This window comes from Oncorhynchus clarkii, chromosome 17, assembly GCF_045791955.1.
Source record: "Oncorhynchus clarkii lewisi isolate Uvic-CL-2024 chromosome 17, UVic_Ocla_1.0, whole genome shotgun sequence".
Classification (NCBI taxonomy): Eukaryota; Metazoa; Chordata; class Actinopteri; order Salmoniformes; family Salmonidae; genus Oncorhynchus; species Oncorhynchus clarkii.
Genome location: NC_092163.1, coordinates 25,548,774 through 25,566,399, shown reverse-complemented (window position 1 = coordinate 25,566,399; position 17,626 = coordinate 25,548,774). Strand labels below are relative to the sequence as shown.

General features: G+C 43.1%; 1 protein-coding gene across 7 annotated transcripts in view; it reads left to right on the top strand.

Annotated features, from left to right (window-relative positions):
- The window catches only part of LOC139370614 (equilibrative nucleoside transporter 1-like), a 44,516-nt gene extending 27,115 nt beyond the window's left edge, over window positions 1-17,401 (top strand). For 3 of the 7 annotated variants that reach the window (XM_071110211.1, XM_071110209.1, XM_071110210.1), the window contains 5 exons: window positions 2,270-2,349; window positions 6,676-6,784; window positions 6,989-7,074; window positions 9,988-10,187; window positions 11,858-12,757. In XM_071110211.1, the coding sequence (XP_070966312.1) occupies window positions 2,270-2,349; window positions 6,676-6,784; window positions 6,989-7,074; window positions 9,988-10,187; window positions 11,858-11,969 (587 nt within the window). In that variant the 3' untranslated portion in view covers window positions 11,970-12,757. Of the gene's footprint in view, window positions 1-2,269; window positions 2,350-6,675; window positions 6,785-6,988; window positions 7,075-9,987; window positions 10,188-11,857; window positions 13,257-17,254 lie in introns of those variants that run through there. The other 4 variants (XM_071110207.1, XM_071110208.1, XR_011627152.1 and 1 more) reach the window with 3 other exon arrangements.
- The last annotated feature ends 225 nt before the right edge of the window (window positions 17,402-17,626 follow it).

Sequence of the window (17,626 nt, the reverse complement as noted above, 5' to 3'; positions counted from 1 at the left end):
TTTCCTTTGATCATCATTGAGATGTTTCTACAACTTGATTGAAGTGCACCTGTGGTACATTAAATTGATTGGGCATGATTTGGAAAGGCACACACCTGTCTATATAAGGTCTCATTGTTGACAGTGCATGTCAGAGCAAAAACCAAGCCATGAGCTCAAAGGAATTGTTCGTAGAGCTCCGAGACAGGATTGTGTCGAGCCACAGATCTGAAGGGTGCAAAAACATTTATTGCACTCTTTGATGATCCCCAAGAACACAGTAGCCTCCATCATTCTTAAGTGGAAGAAATCTGGAGCCACTAAGACTTGTCCTAGAGCTGGCCGCCCGGCCAAATTGAGCAAACAGGAGAGAAGGGCCTTGGTCAGGGAGGTGGCCAAGAATGCAATGGTCAGTCTGACAGAGCTCCAGAGTTCCTCTTTGGAGATGGGAGAACCTTCCAGATAGACAGCCATCTCTGCAGCACTCCACCAATCAGGCCTTTATGGTAGAGTGCCCAGACGGAAACCAGTCCTCAGTAAAAGGCATATGACAGCCCGCTTGAAGTTTGCCAAAAGGCACCTGAAGGACTCTCAGACCATGAGAAACAAGATTCTCTGGTCTGATGAAACCAAGATTGAACTCTTTGGCCAGAATGCCAAGCGTCACATCTGGAGGAAACCTAGCACCATCCCTACGGTGAAACATGGTGGTGGCAGCATCATGCTTTGAGGATGTTTTTCAACGGCAGGGACTGGGAGACTAGTCAGGACCAGGGGAAAGATGAACTGAACAAAGTACAGAGAGCTCCTTGATGATAACCTGATCCAGAACGCTCAGGACCTCAGACTGGGGTGAAGGTTCACCTTCCAACAGGACAACGCCCCTAAGCACACAGCCAAGACAACACAGAGGTGGCTTCAGGACAAGTCTTTGAATGTCCTTAAATGGCCCAGCCAGAGCCCGGAATTGAACATCGCTGGACATACCTGAAAATAGCTGTGCAGCAATGCTCCCCATCCAACCTGACAGAGCTTGAGAGCATCTGCAGAGACGAATGGGAGAAACTCCCCAAAAACAGGAGTGCCAAGCTTGTGGCGTCATACCCAAGAAGACGCATGGCTGTAATCGCTGCCAAAGGTGCTTCAACAAAGTACTGAGTAAAGGGTCTGAATACTTACAGTATGTAAATGTCAAATTTCAGTTTCTTATGTTTTATAAATTAGCAACATTTTCTAAAAATAGTTTTTGCTTTGCAATGTGGAGTATTGTGTATAGATTGATGAGAGAAAAAAACAGCTCAATCAATTTTAGAAAAAGGCTTGTAATGTAACAAAATGTGGAAAAAGTCAAGGCTCTGAATACTTTGAATAAACTATGTTAAAACGTACCTCTTGAATTGTTCTGACGTAGCCTAGTAGAATTGTTCTGACGTAGCCTAGTAGAATTGTTCTGACGTAGCCTAGTAGAATTGTTCTGACGTAGCCTAGTAGAATTGTTCTGACGTAGCCTAGTAGAATTGTTCTGACGTAGCCTAGTAGAATTGTTCTGACGTAGCCTACTAGAATTGTTCTGACGTAGCCTAGTAGAATTGTTCTGACGTAGCCTAGTAGAATTGTTCTGACGTAGCCTAGTAGAATTGTTCTGACGTAGCCTACTAGAAGCTAGTAGCCTAGTCAAGGATGCATCATGCAATATTTCAACACTACAATTGTGAAAGACCAAGTGGAACAAAAGTAACCTTGAATTTGGAGGTTTAAAATATCCCTCTGGTGGCCAAGACCTATTTTCAGAAATGATATTGTTTGGTGGACATAAAGTCTAAGATCTTTGATAGGCTGATGTGGAATTTGTTAGAGGAAATAATCACCGGACAGGACAGCTGGTCAGGTTAGGGCTAAATGTGCCAGTCTATCTTATGGGAACAGCTATCAATACATGTAGCATTGGATCACATTGCAACTGGCACATGCACATGCACATTTTGAGACAAAGCAAAAAAAATTACTTAGAAAAAGTTTCATGTTTGCAAGTACGGCCCCAATCATGCTGTACTCCTGTTTGTTTTATTGTAAACAAACACTCTATAGCCTCAAAACATGGTTAAAACTGTAATGTTAATATCATGGATGGTCAGTCCTTGCATCCATAGCTCTGTCTATGAATTTGAAAGTGGTTACATTTCTCCAGCCCCATCCCTCAGCTGTTTACTGAAACAGTGGTCTCTGCTTTGCTATTGTTTGAACTGCAGATTGCCCCTTTAATGGATTGCCTTGTTCCTTAACCCCTCAGAAAATGCAGCAGAGACTAAACCTGTTTACAAAAAAGGAGAAGAGGAGCAAAACGTGTCCATGTTGACCATCTTCAAGAAGGTAAATTAAGGGCTGGATTCAATCTATATTGTTGAAGTTCAACTTTATTGAATGATTGAAATGTAAAGGCAATGTTCCTCATTAAATAGTACCCGCAAAACACCAGTCTCAACGTCAAAAGTAAAGAGGCGACTCCGGGATGCTGGCCTTCTAGGCAGAGTTACAAAGAAAAGCCATATCTCAGACTAGCCAATAAAAAGAAAACGTCAGCAAAAGAACACAGACACATGGACAGAGAAACTCTGCCTAGAAGGCCAGTTTTATTGCTTCTTTAATCAGCAATGTTTCATTGGAACACAGGAGTGATGGTTGCTGATAATGGGCTTCTGTACGCCTATGTAGATATTACATAAAAAATATATGCAGTTTCCAGCTACAATAGTCATTTACAACATTAACAATGTCTACATTGAATTTCTGATCAATTTGATGTTATTTTAATGGACGAAAAGTGTCTTTATTATATATATTTTATTTAAAGTCTTTATTCATATAAATAATCAGATTTATTGAATTCTCCATGTGATCTACAGTGCATTCGGAAGGTATTCAGACCCCTTGACTTTTTCCACATTTTGTTATGTTACAGCCTTATTCTAAAATTGATTAGATTGTTTTTTTCAATCAACACAATACCCGATATTGACAAAACAAAAACAGGTTTTTAGAACTTTTCGCAAACGTAGAAAAAATATAATATCACATTTACATAAGTATTCAGACCCTTTACTAGGTACTTTGTTGAAGCACCTTTGGCAGTGATTACAGCCTTGAGTCTACTTGGGAATAACGCTACAAGCTTGACACACCTGTATTTGGGGAGTTTCTACCATTCTTCTCTGCAGATCCTCTCAAGCTCTGTCGGTTTGGATTGGGAGTGTCGATGCACAGCTATTTTCAGGTCTCTCCAGAGATATTCGATCGGGTTCAAGTCTGGGCTCTGGCTGGGCCACTCAAGGACATTCAGAGACTTGTCCCAAGCCACTCCTGCATTGTCTTGGCTGTGTGCTTAGGGTCGCTGCCCTGTTGGAAGGGGAACCTTCGCCCCAGTCTGAGGTCTGGAGCAGGGTTTCATTAAGCCACTCCTCAGTAAAAGGCACATGACAGTCCACTTGGAGTTTGCCAAAAGGCACCTAAAGGACTCTCTGACCATGAGAAACAAGATTCTCTAGTCTGATGAAATCGATCCTGACGAGTCTCCCAGTCCCTGCCGCTGAAAAGCATCCCCACAGCATGATGCTACCACCACCATGCATCACTATAGGGATGATGCCAGGTTTCTTCCAGACAGGACGCTTGGCATTCAGGCCAAAGAGTTCAATCTTGGTTTCATCAGACCAGATAATCTTTTTTCTCCATGGTCTGAGAGTCCTTTAGGTGCTTTATGTGAAACTCCAAGCAAGCTGTCATGTGCCTTTTACTGAGGAGTGGCTTCCTCTGGACACTCTACCACAAAGGCCTGATTGGTGGAGTGCTGCAGAGATGGTTGTCTTTCTGGCATGTTCTCCCATCTCCACAGAGGAACTATGGAGCTCTTTCAGAGTGACCATCGGGTTCTTGGTTGTTGACCAAGGCCCTTCTCCCCCTATTGCTCAGTTTGGCTGGGTTTTTGCTCTGACATGCACTGTCAACTGTGGGACCTTATATAGACAGGTGTGTGCCTTTCCAAATCATGTCCAATGAATCGATTTTACCAGGTGGACCCCAATCAAGTTGTAGAAACAACTCAAGGATGATCAATGGAAACAGTATGCATCTGATCTCAATTTTGAGTCGTATAGCAATAGATCTGAATACTTAGGTAAATAAGGTATTTCTGTTTTTTATATTTAATACATTTACAAACATTTCTAAAAACCTGTTTTCGCTACATCATTATGGTGTATTGTGAGTAGATTGCTGAGGATTTTTTATTTTATTTAATCAATTTCAGAATAAGGCTGTAATGTAACAACATGTTAACGGGTCTGAATACTTTCCAAAGGCACTGTATATATTAAAGGGAACTTAATTGAATATAACATGCTTTTAAAATTCAGTATTGGTGCACAGTTTCGACTTACAAAATCAAAGGGGACTCATTTCGTGAAACGGCTCAATTATTTTTTAAATGACAGTTTGTTAAGCTCTTTAGCATGTCGAATGACCAGTCACTTTCACAGCAAATTAGTTTTGGAGTTTAAAAAAAATACATATTTCATACATTTCAATTCACTTTATGAATTGGAAAATCACGAAAACCAAGACACTCTTTATGTAATTCCTTAAAATGGATTAACTTGGAACTAGATTCTGCAGCGGGCTGATTTTTATCTTGAGCAGATAGTCGGGGTGCCGGAACATACTTACAAATAATTTGTAGACTGCAACTTGACCACAAGAAGCCCAAACAGACATAATGTTTGACTAAAGCATAATAGTTTCAAACCTTGCTCACGATCACGCCGTGTCTCTCTATTATGCGTGGGAATAATTGGGAGCAGATTTCCTGGTATTTTTTTAAAAACTTTTATCTCCAAAAATGAAAATTCCACACAAAATTAGTATAATTTATGTATATATTTTTTCCTCAGAAAACTTGGGGGGCCAAATATACCATCGGCGAGTTAAGGAACCTTGTTCTACAGCTGATCCACATACAGCTCTCTATCTTTCTCCGGGGTTGAATTAACTGAGGGATGCAAGCACAATAGTGCTTAACAAGGGTACAGTTGAAGTCGAAAGTTTACATACACTTAGATTGGAGTCAATAAAACTCGTTTTTCAACCACTCCACAAATGTATTTTTAACAGACTATAGTTTTGGCAAGTCGGTTAGGACATCTACTTTGTGCATGACACAAGTAATTTTTCCAACAATTGTTTACAGACAGATTATTTCACTTATAATTCACTGTATTAAATGATGTCATGGCTTTAGAAGCTTATGATAGGCTAATTGACATCATTTGAGTCAATTGGAGGTGTAACTGTGGATGTATTTCAAGGCCTACCTTCAAACTCAGGGCCTCTTTGCTTGACATCATGGGAAAATCCTCAGACCTCAGAAAAAACATTGTAGACCTCCACAAGTCTGGTTCATCCAAACACCTGATGGTACCATGTTCATCTGTACAAACAATAGTACGCAAGTATAAACACCATGGGACCACGCAGCTGTCATACCGCTCAGAAAGGAGACGCGTTCTGTCTCCTGGAGATGAATGTAATTTGGTGCGAAAAGTGCAAATCAATCCCAGAACAACAGCAAAGGACCTTGTGAAGATGCTGGAGGAAACAGGTACAAAAGTAGCTATATCCACAGTAAAACAAGTCCTATATCGACATAACATGAAAGGCCGCTCAGCAAGGAAGAAGCCACTGCTCCAAAACCGGAATTAAAGAGCCAGACTACGGTTTGCAACTGCACATGGGGACCAAGATTGTAGTTTTTGGAGAAATATCCTTTGGCCTGATGAAACAAAAATAGAACTGTTTGGCCATAATGACCATCATTATGTTTGGAGGAAAAATGGGGAAGCTAGCAAGCTGAAGAACACCATACCAACTGTGAAGCACGGGGGTGGCAGCATCATGTTGTGGGGGTGCTTTGCTGCAGGAGGGTCTGGTGCACTTCACAAAATAGATGGCATCATGAGGGAGGAAAATTATGTGGATATATTGAAGCAACATCTCAAGACATCAGTCAGGAAGTTAAAGCTTGGTCGCAAATGCGTCTTCCAAATTAACAATGACCCCAAGCATACTTCCAAAGTTGTGGCAAAATGGCTTAAGGACAACAAAGTCAAGGTATTGGAGTGGCCATCACAAAGCCCCGACCTCAAGCCTATAGAACATTTGTGGGCAGAACTGAAAGTGTGTGCGAGCAAGAAGGCCTACAAATCTGACTCAGTTACACCAGCTCTGTCAGGTGGAATGGGCCAAAATTCACCCAACTTATTCTGGGAAGCTTGTTGAAGGCTACCCGAAATGTTTGATCCAAGTTAAATAATTTTAAAGGCAATGCTACCAAATAGTAATTGAGTGTACGTAAACTTCTGACCCACTGGGAATGTGATGAAAGAAATAAAAACTTAAATAAATTATTTCCTCTACTATAATTCTGACATTTCACATTCTTAAAATAAAGTGGTGATCCTTTCTGACCTAAGATATTTACTAGGATTAAATGTCAGGAATGGTGAGAAAAACTGAGTTTAAATGCATTTGGCTAAGGTGTATGTTAACTTCTGTCTTCAACTGTATATCTGCAGGGGAAAAGGTGTCTGTGGTGGCCTCAGCTGGTCTAATGTGCTGTCTTCTTAAGCTCTGATCCATTTACTCTAGATCTGGGTCCTGGCTCTCTCTGTGTGCTTTGCCTTCACCATCACCATCGGCACCTTCCCGGCAGTCACTGTGGATGTGAAGTCTACCATCGCTGATGGAGGCACCTGGGGTGTGTGTGGGTGTGGGTGGGTGGGTGTGGTACATGTATGCGTGTATGTATCTATGATAAGAGCACGGTTTATGAGTCCATATTAGAGTATATGACTTGTCATTTTGCCAGCATTTACAACATGATCATATTCAGTCATTCACAACCAATGAAACACAAATGAACAGATGTGGTCTCTTATTGTACATTGCTCTCTCGTCTCAGAGCTGTACTTCATCCCCGTGTGTTGTTTCCTGCTCTTCAACCTCAGTGACTGGGTTGGGAGAAGCCTTACTGCTGTGTGTATGTGGGTAAGTCACCAAAACAATACACTTGTAAATAGAGTGAAAGAAATTGGTCGGTTATAACGGAAGGGCCTGAAACTAACTGATTCCTATTCAAGTTTTTCATACTGTGAACTAAGGATTCCAGTTTACAGGTCTGGATTACATAGGACAAATAGGAGAAAATGCCCTTGAAAGATTTTGTAGAGATTTTCAAACCTGTTATAGAGCTCACCGTTGTTTGCACCCATTCAGCATCGTTCACACCCTCTTAAGCCTTATCCACGCTCATCTCTTTATATCAGCATTACATTTTCCTCCAGAAAGTTCTCTCTCCTTAAACTTTTGCCCACTGAGCTTTGTCGATAGCACCAGCTACATTCAGGGCAGCAATGTTTTTGAGAGCAGTAGCAACACTTTTGCAGTTGTCCATAGATATATCGTTCCAAAAATCGGTGGTAGCAAAGATGATCTAAATAATGGGGAAGCACCCATTCTGTTATAGACAGAAGCATGTGACATAACGGACCAATAAGGACTCATCTCTCGACATGTCCAACCCCTCAATTGTTTTTCAAATGGTCCTACAGTGTAGTAGGAAGCTGTGTCCCCTGGATCCTGTAACCAGACACGGGTGTTAGGCCCGAGATGAAGTCGAGGGCCAGCAAACCTTGCCAATAAATTCTATATACCAGGGCTTCAAAGCTATTATCACTTTTATACAACAGTTACCAACATATTAAAATAATTATGAACATATAATATTTTCATTACAAATTTGGTTTATTCATAGTACTTCCACGAAGATATAGTCCAGAGGTTGCTACCCATGCCCACTGGTAGTTCGTTCGATTTGCATTGTTGCCAGCTATGCCGACTGGTCATTCGTTTGAATGACATCGTTGCCAGCCAATCCGACTGGTCGTTAGTTTGATTAAAAGGTTGCTACGTCAAACAATAATATTTTCTATGGAGGCTCTTCCCCTTTGTTAGCTCGCGAACTACACAGCTAACACAATCACCTCAAACTGAAGCGGGAAAGACCGCAACTAGCTGCATTTCGTTTTGTTTGACCTGTTTTTTTGTAAATGAAAAGGAATCTCCGCACACTGAGGATCAATGCACAATTTTCACTTTAGGCTGAGTTTTCAGTCGTCAAACCTTCATCAGAGCATATAAAAACACACTGACAGAGGCCACATATAGACAATATAAACTCTCAAATAAGTCACACTTTTTCTGAGATAATTGATTACTGATGTGCATCCTGGTGTTTGTTTTACACGGGTGTTGCTCATCACATCTGATTGCATTAACGCACGTTGCCTATATGTGGCCAGTCATTGTGTGTTTTTGTATCCTCCGATGAAAGTCCGACGACCCAAAGCTAAGCCTAAATACATTTAAAATTGTGCATTGATCTCGAGTGTGCTGAGATTCCTTTTCAATTCAGTTCTACTCTTCATCTCTTGCACTTCTGCAACGGTCGGGTTGTGACAGATTGTAAAAAAAATTCTACCAGTTTTTCTATTGACATTTATTTTAATATATCCATAAAAATAATGCTGATTCGTGATTTCGACTGTCTGAGAAAAGCTGTGTGTTCCGTCCCAACACATTCATTCTCTATGGGACGGTCCATATTGCATGTCAAATGAATGTTGCAAATGTCACAGTGGATGGATAGAAATAAAATGTTATTTGTCACATGCTTCATAAACAACAGGTGTAGACTAACAGTGAAATGCTTACTTACGGGTCCTTTTACAATAATACAGAGTTAAAGATAGACTTATTTTTTTATAAATATGTACACCAGGAATAAATAGACAGTGGATAACAATAATGAGTAAAAATAACATGGCTATATACAGGGAGTACAGGTACCAAGTTAATTGAGGTTGCTATGTACATATAGGAAGGTGTAAAGTGACTAGGCAACAGGATATATAATAGACAGAGGCAACAGAGTATGTTGTGGGTGTGAAAGTGAGTGTGTGTGTGTGTGTGTGTGTGGGGGGGGGGGCATATGTAGTGTATGTGTGTGTTGGGGTGTCAGTATGTGTGAGGGTGTGGGTAGAGTCCAGTGTCTGTGCATAGAGTCAGTGCAAACATTAGTGAAAAAAGGGTCAATGCAGGTGGTCCGGGTAGCCATTTGATGACCTATTTAGCAGTCTTGTTTAGCAGTCTTATGGCATTGGGGTAGAAGCTGTTCAAGGTCTTGTTGGTTTCGGACTTGGTGCACTGGGGCCGCTTGCAGTAGCGGAGAAAACAGTCTATTGTTTGGGTGGCTGGAGTCTTTGACAATTGTTTGGCCTTCCTTTGACACCTCCTGGTATAGAGGTCCTTGATGGCAGTGAGCTCGGCCCCAGAGATGTACTGGGCCGTACTCACCACTCTCTGTAGCGCCTTGCAGTAGAATGCCTTGCGGTTGCCGTACCAAGGGGTGATGCAGCCAGTCAACGGTGCAGATGTAGAACTTTTTGAGGATCTGAGGATAAGAAACACAATTGAATAACAGGTGCAGACATATTTCTGAAAATGTGAGGACAATCAGTATTGTGACAAGATCAGGACAGGACCCATGGTCATTAGTATAGAAGGGGCTAGACTAACGTACTATTCATCATTTGCTTACTGCTCCACCCCCCACAAAAAAAAGAAATCCCTTGAAGATAAATATACTTGATTTTGCAAACAAAATCTGTGATGTTGAAGAATCAGAACAATAAAGGTTATCCATAAGCCTTTATTGACGTGGTAAATTTACCATCTGAGAAAAAATACAGGTCAACACTGAACTACCCTGAATATAAATAACTACCTTATCTTGTGGTGACCGGCTTAAAACATACACAGCAGCAATGCTTTATTGAACATGCACTTGAGTGCTTTTCATTGAATGTGAATGTGGTGTGTCTGGCATCCCTCTACTTTCAGCCTGGGAAGGACAGCAAACTGGTGCCCATTCTTCTGGTGGCCCGTGTGATCTTCGTGCCGCTCTTCATGCTGTGCAATGTTCAGCCCCGCTACAACCTGCCTATCTTCTTTGAACACGACGCCTGGTTCATCGTCTTCATGATAGTCTTTGCCTTTTCCAATGGATACCTGGCCAGCCTTTGCATGTGCTTTGGGCCCAAGTAAGACCTCTTGCCTGGGCACAAACCCAAATAGATAAACTTTCAAGGTACCGGGCAACATTTTACTCTCACAATGACTCACGCTGTGAGCAAACTAACCATTTGCTAACTAACATTTGACATAGATGGGATTAGTAAAAATACAACATTTCTTTATTAACAGAGAAATCCTATTGAGAGCTAGGCCTATTTTGAAAGTACACAAATTATACAAAATATACAAACACAACGTAATAATGACATAATATCAAAATCAATCAATTTAAGAAAAGCAATCACATTCCTCAACAAGGAGCAGGTAGCCTAGCGGTTAGAGCAGTAACCGAAAGGTCGCTGGTTTGAATACCCGAGCCGACAAGGTCAAAAATATGTCGATATTCCTTTGAGCAAGGCACTCAACCCTTATTTGCACCAAGGGTGCTTGCTGTATTACTATGGCTGACCCTGTAAAACAACACATATCACTCCACCTATCTGGTGTATGTGACAATAAAACATCTTACTAAATTGAACTGCCCTAGAGGTAACGGAGCACCAGGGTGCAGAGGTCTGCAGATCATTCCATACACAGGGTGCAAAATAACTGAATGCTAATTTCCCCAGTTCTGTAGAGATCAACGGGACCTCTGGAGTTAGCCATCCCTGTGATCAGGTCTGGTGACTCGTATAATTGAACAGTGAAGTATGGTACGGTGGACGTTTGTGCAAGAGGGCTATATAAACAAAAAGAGAGCAGTGTATCGATCTACGAGACGGACAGCTTACTTTCTGCAATAGGATGAAATGATGTGTACTGAACCTGTCGCCTGTAATAAAGTGAAGTGTGGTGTGGTAAACTGAATTTAATGGTTTCAGTGTAGTGGCACCTGCAGTCGTATAAATGGTGTCACTGTAGTCTAGCAATTGCAGGAAAGTTGACTGATTGATCTGCTTTCTGCTGTTCAGAAAGAGCCATTATCTATTTCTAAAGAAGAAGCCCATTTTTATTCTCAACTCATCCATATGCTTTTTAAAAGATGCATTTTTGTCAATCCAGATATTTATAAGCAGGGACACGATCAATGTGGGCACCATAAACCAATTACCAGTCACCTGATCCAGGACAATTTCAGACAACTTTTTTGAATGTGTAAAGATCGGTCGACAGTGTTGAATGCTTTAGACAAGTCAATGAATAGAGCAGCACACTGTTTCTTCCTATCCAAACAGTTTCCTCCATCATTTAAAACCAGTGATGCTGCCGAGAAGGTGCTATGCCCTGGTCTGAAGCCCGACTGATGCACATTTAGAATCGATTTTGAAGTAAAGAAAGATCTTGGCTGAGCATTAGTCAAGGATTCAAACATTTTAGCTAGGCAAATAAAGTTTAGAAATAGGGTGATAATTATTAAAGTCACAATGTCTGTTAGAAGGACGAGGCATAACACACATGGTAAACGCAAAGCAATTCTGTCCTACCAAGCAAAAAGGCATTAACTGCTCATAGCGTGGAACTGAGAAAAATGGCTTTCATTTCATTTTTGGAACTCCTGTCTATTTAAAATGTTATGGTTAGTTTACTCACGTTGCAAGGGTCATTACGAGAGAAAAATGTCTCCCAGGTTGACAGAAATGAGGTTGCACCTAAAATCTTACCACACCTGATCGGCTGTCATTCTCTCTCTCCACAGAAAAGTTGCTGCTCATGAAGCGGAGACAGCTGGAGCCATTATGGCCTTCTTCTTGTCCCTGGGTTTAGCTCTGGGAGCATCCCTCTCATTCCTCTTCAGAGGCCTGGTCTAAAATGGCGCCCTGTAGAGAACATGACCCCAAAACCCCAAATTGACCTATAAAACTTGCATGGTAACAAATTGAAATGTATTTGTCTCTTTTTTAAACAAACGATACTGATTCACCTCAAATCTGGTCTTCCAAAGAACGGAAGGTGGTAAGCAGCTCAAGGCCAGGATTCAAACTGATAGCACTTTGTTGGCTATGCGCTATTTAAAGGTAATTTTCTGATTGTACCGACATATACAGCGTTTACCGTGAATGCGGTCTCCGTGAACACAGGAACATTACCTTTAACAGCCGGTAGTGTGAGGATTATTTTGTTTGAAAGCTACCAAACTAACCAAAACTGAATTACGTAGAGCATTTGTGAAATTAGGCATCTACAGGTTCCTACTATCCATGGGAGATCACATGCAATTCAGTGCTCCCCTTTTGATTCTGTAGTATTCCAATTTGAATTCTTATGAAGCCATGAATCCTTATGAAGCCATGGGGTGGCAGGGAGCCTAGTGGTTAGAGCATTGGACTAGTAACCGAAACGTTGCAAGATTGAAATGCCGAGCTGGCAAGGTAAAAATCTGTAATTCTGCCCCTGAACAAGGCATTTAACTCACTGTTCCTAGGCCCTCATTGAAAATAAGAATTTGTTCTTAACTGACTTGCCTAGTTAAATAAAGGTGATTTTTTTTTTTATTTGCTCAATACAAAGCAAACACAATTTATGGCTATATTAACTGTCATTTATTGGCAAATATATTTAATCAGTATGAGTGCAATATACAGTGTAATCAAATCAAATCAAATTTTATTTGTCTCATACACATGGTTAGCAGATGTTAATGATAGTGTAGCGAAATGCTTGTGCTTCTAGTTCCGACAATGCAGTAATAACCAACGAGTAATCTAACCTAACAATTCCAAAGCTACTACCTTATACACACAAGTGTAAAGGGATAAATAATATGTACATAAAGATACATGAATGAGTGATGGTACAGAACGGCATAGGCAAGATACAGTAGATGGTATCGAGTACAGTATATACATATGAGATGAGTAATGTAGGGTATCTAAACAAAGTGGCATAGTTTAAAGTGGCTAGTGATACATGTATTACATAAAGATGCAGTGGATGTTATAGAGTACAGTATATACATATACATATGAGATGAGTAATGTAGAGTATGCAAACATTATATTATATATATTAAGTAGCATTGTAGCATTGTAGCATTAATCATGAATAACACAATCCCTACAAGAAAGTGATGTGCAGTGAGATCGACTCAGCGAGATAACATTGCAACGAGCAGCACGGCAGATATTGAGATGAGCATGAATCTGCCAGTGGGAAGACCTATAGGAGGACGTGCTCATTGTAATGGCTGGAATGGAATAGATGGGAGTCAAACATGTGGTTGGATACCGTTTCATCCCGTCCTACTATAGCTCCTCTCACAGCCTTCTCTGGTATCTGTGCATGTGCATGGGGGCACATCACGCTGCCACAATGGGACCAAAACAGCTGCGGGGTCAAAACAAAATAATTTTAGCCTTGTCCATCAACACTCTTAGTTGTTGTGTAAATGTACCTGATATAGTGTTTACTTTGGGCATGCAACGTCATCTCACTGAGTCTACCTTTAGTCATGTGCCCTAACGAGCTGACAAAAACATGGACAAAGCCAAATCAGCTCCAGGCCATGGTCATTTTGACAGCCTCCATTCTTCAATTTATTTATTTTTTATTTATTTTTTTTTACCCCTTTTTCTCCCCAATTTCGTGGTATCCAATTGTTGTAGTAGCTTTTTGTCTCATTGCTACAACTCCCGTACGGGCTCGGGAGAGACGAAGGTTGAATGTCATGCGTCCTCCGATACACAACCCAACCAGCCGTACTGCTTCTTAACACTGCGCGCATCCAACCCGGAAGCCAGCCGCACCAATGTGTCGGAGGCTACACCGTGCACCTGGCAACCTTGGCTAGCGCGCACTGCGCCCGGCCCGCCACAGGAGTTGCTGGTGCGCGATGAGACAAGGAGATCCCTACCGACCAATCCCTCCCTAACCCGGACGACGCTAGGCCAATTGTGCGTCGCCCCACGGACCTCCCTGTCGCGGCCGGTTACGACAGAGCCTGGGCGCGAACCCAGGGACTCTGATGGCACAGCTGGCACTGCAGTACAGCGCCCTTAACCACTGCGCCACCCGGGAGGCCCTGACAGCCTCCATTTTTGTTAAGAAATTACACAAAGAGCTTTGTTACAATGACTGTCGTTGCAAACTGCCATATCGCCATGATTTTTTAAAACGTTGCTTACGGTAGTGTATTGTTAATGTCTTAATGGAGTGTCACAAAAACAGTATGGTTTTACTTAAAATTATGACAGTATGATTAGCAGCCTTTAAAAGCCTACTTTACAGTAGGAGGAGATGAGGAACAATAGTGCGGAAAAATAAGTCCACCCCTAGCTTCAATAGCTGGTGTTGCCTCCTTTGGCTGAAATAATTTATTGTAGCAATTTCTTTGAACTGTCTATCAATCTCTTATATCGACTGGGAGGATTTTTTTCCCACTCTTCTTTACAGTACTGCTTCATCTGTGTCACGTTCGAAGGATTTCTTGCATGCACGGCCTGGTATATAATAGAATTCATGTTTGACTAAATGATGGCAAGTTGGCCAGGCCCTGAGGCAGCAAAGCAGTCCCAAACCATAATGCCACCTCCTCCATGCTTTACGGTTGGTATGAAGTTCTTCTGTTCAAAGGCAGTATTTTGTTTTCACCACAGCATTGAGGCCAAAAAACTCCACCTTTCACTCATCTGTCCAGAGCACATTGTTCCAGTAGTTTTGGTCTTTACCCAGGTGTTGTCTGGCAAACGTCAGTTTCTCTTGATATTCCTTTTTGAAAGCAGAGACTTCTTCCTTCCTGACCTCCCATGTTGGCCAAATTTGTGCAGTCTCTTTCTGACAGCACATCGATATTGATTGTGGCAAGAGAGTTCTGTCGATGCCTTGATGTTACCCTGGGGTTCTTCGAGACTTGAACTGCTGCGTGGAAGAGCTCTGGAATGGGCTTCAGCTGTTTGGGAACGACAGGAGACCTGCATGGCTTCATACCAGGAGTTCACGGTAGAGATGAGAAAGCTTTTTGACCATCCAGTCCGAGGTAAGGACGCAGCTAAACGTTTGTTCACTCTTCGCCAAGGAGCTCGCAGTGTGGCAGACTTTATGATCGAGTTCAGGACATTGTCTGTGGAGAGTGGTTGGAATGAGGAGTCACTACAAGCGGCTTTTTACCAGGGGTTGTCGGAGCAACTCAAGGACAAGCTGATATCCTATCCAGAGCCTAGTGATCTAGACAGCTTGGTCACCTTAGCTATTTGGGTAGATAATAGAGTCCGAGAGAGAAGGAGGGAGAAGCAGTGGGGTCCATCTAATCAATCTGAGACCCGGTTACCATTCGGGTCAGGAAGTGGACCAGAACGGGTTGATCATTTTCCTTCACACGGGATTAGTGGACGCCTTGTCCCGGATGTTCTCCAAGACGGATGAGAGTGGGGCCAAGACTGAGACGATTCTTCCCCAGAACCTTGTCGTGGGAGCCGTTACATGGAGGATTGAGGAGGATGTGATGGCGGCCCTTCGGACGCAGCCCGGCCCCGGTAACGGTCCACCCGGTCGGTTGTTCGTGCCTGAGTCGGTCCGTTCTGCTGTTCTTCAGTGGTCCCACGCCAGCAAGATAGCTTGTCACCCTGGCGTTGCTCGGACTATGGCGCTACTGCACAGACGATTTTGGTGGCCTGCCATGGGAGAAAATACCCGGAGGTTTGTTGCCGCATGTCCTGTTTGTGCTCAGAACAAAAGTACCAATCGGCCCAGCTCTGGGCTTCTTCACCCCCTACCTATTCTTCGGCAACCTTGGTCGCATCTGGCCCTGGATTTTGTCACGTGATTGCCCCCTTCTGTTGGGAACACGGTCATTCTGACCATTGTGGACAGATTCAGCAAGTTTGCTCATTTTGTCCCTCTCTCCAAGCTTCCATCTGCCACGGAGACGTCCGAGATCCTGGTTAGGGAGATTTTCAGGGTCCACAGATTGCCCAGTGACATTGTTTCTGACCGTGGTCCTCAGTTTACCTCTGCTGTCTGGAGATCCTTCTGTTTGGCCATTGGAGCTACAGTCAGTCTCACATCTGGATTTCACCCACAATCTAATGGCCAGGCGGAGAGAGCCAACCAGAAGATGGAGTCCACGCTGCGTTGTCTTGTCTCCTCTGATCCCACCTCTTGGTCATCTCAATTACCCTGGGTTGAGTATGCCCATAATACCCTTCCTTCATCTGCCACTGGGATGTCCCCCTTCCAATGCCTGTACGGATACCAACCTCCCTTGTTTCCTTCTCAGGAGAGGGATCTTTCGGTCCCTTCTGTCCAGGCCCACATTCGTCGTTGCCACCGGACCTGGCATCGGGCCAGGAAGGTCCTCCTTAGAGTTTCTGACCGGTATCAGATCCAGGCGAATCGTCGCCGTATTCCTGCTCCCGCTTATACCATCGGAGATAAGGTTTGGTTGGCTACACGGGATCTTCCTCTACGGACTGAGTCGAGGAAACTGTCACCAAAGTTCATTGGTCCGTTCGTGGTGGAGAGAATCATTAACCCTGTTGTGGTCCGACTAAAATTGCCGGCAACGCTTCGAGTACACCCCACCTTTCATGTCTCCTGCCTCAAGCCGGTTCACCTCAGTCCTCTGTTGCCCCCTCCTCCTCGTCCTCCTCCTCCTCGGATGATCGAAGGTGGTCCTGTCTACACGGTGCGCCGGTCCTGAGGAGAGGAGTTGGATTCCTCGGCGTCAGATCCTTGACGATGACCTGCTTCGTGACTTTTACCGCCTCCACCCTGGCGCTCCGGGTAGTCCGCCCGGTGGCGTTCGTCGGAGGGGGGGTACTGTCACGAATCCCGTTTCCTGAGTCTGTTTTTTGCCTATGTTCTGTCCTGGAGTGTTTTTTTCCGGCGTCCTGGAACGCACCCTGTCTGGTTGCCGGGCAATGTAGCCAGTTGGGGTTTCTGATTACCCGCACCTGTATCCCATCAGCTATCTGCACACCTGGTCCTGATCATCATCTCTCCTCTTCATAAGCCCGGACCTGACATCCATTCCCTGCCGGATCGTTAGCCATGAACAGTATGTTGTGCCATAGTATCAGCCTCAAGTTGGATAGAATTTGTTTTGTTGTTTTTTACGTATTGCTTGCCTTAAACTTACCTCCGTTTGCTCTGTCTTCAGTTACTCACCCGGATCATTTACCCCATTCCCGCCTGGTCGTCGGAGGATTCCGCTACCCCATTGGATCCACCTATTTACTCCCATCAACTCACCACCGCTGCCCGCTACGCCACCTGGATATATCTACCCATTCACTTGTAAATAAATACTCACCTTCTTCCTACTCTCCTTGTCCTGGTCTGCTTCTGGGTTCGATTTTGAAAGAACGTGACAAAGGTACCAAATGCAAATTGATATATGTGACACATATGTGGCTTTCTGCAAAATCACCGTATGTTTTTGGAACTACTGAACATAACGTGCCAATGTATACTGAGATTTTTCTATATAAACATAAACTTTATCGAATAAAACATACATGTATGGTGTAAC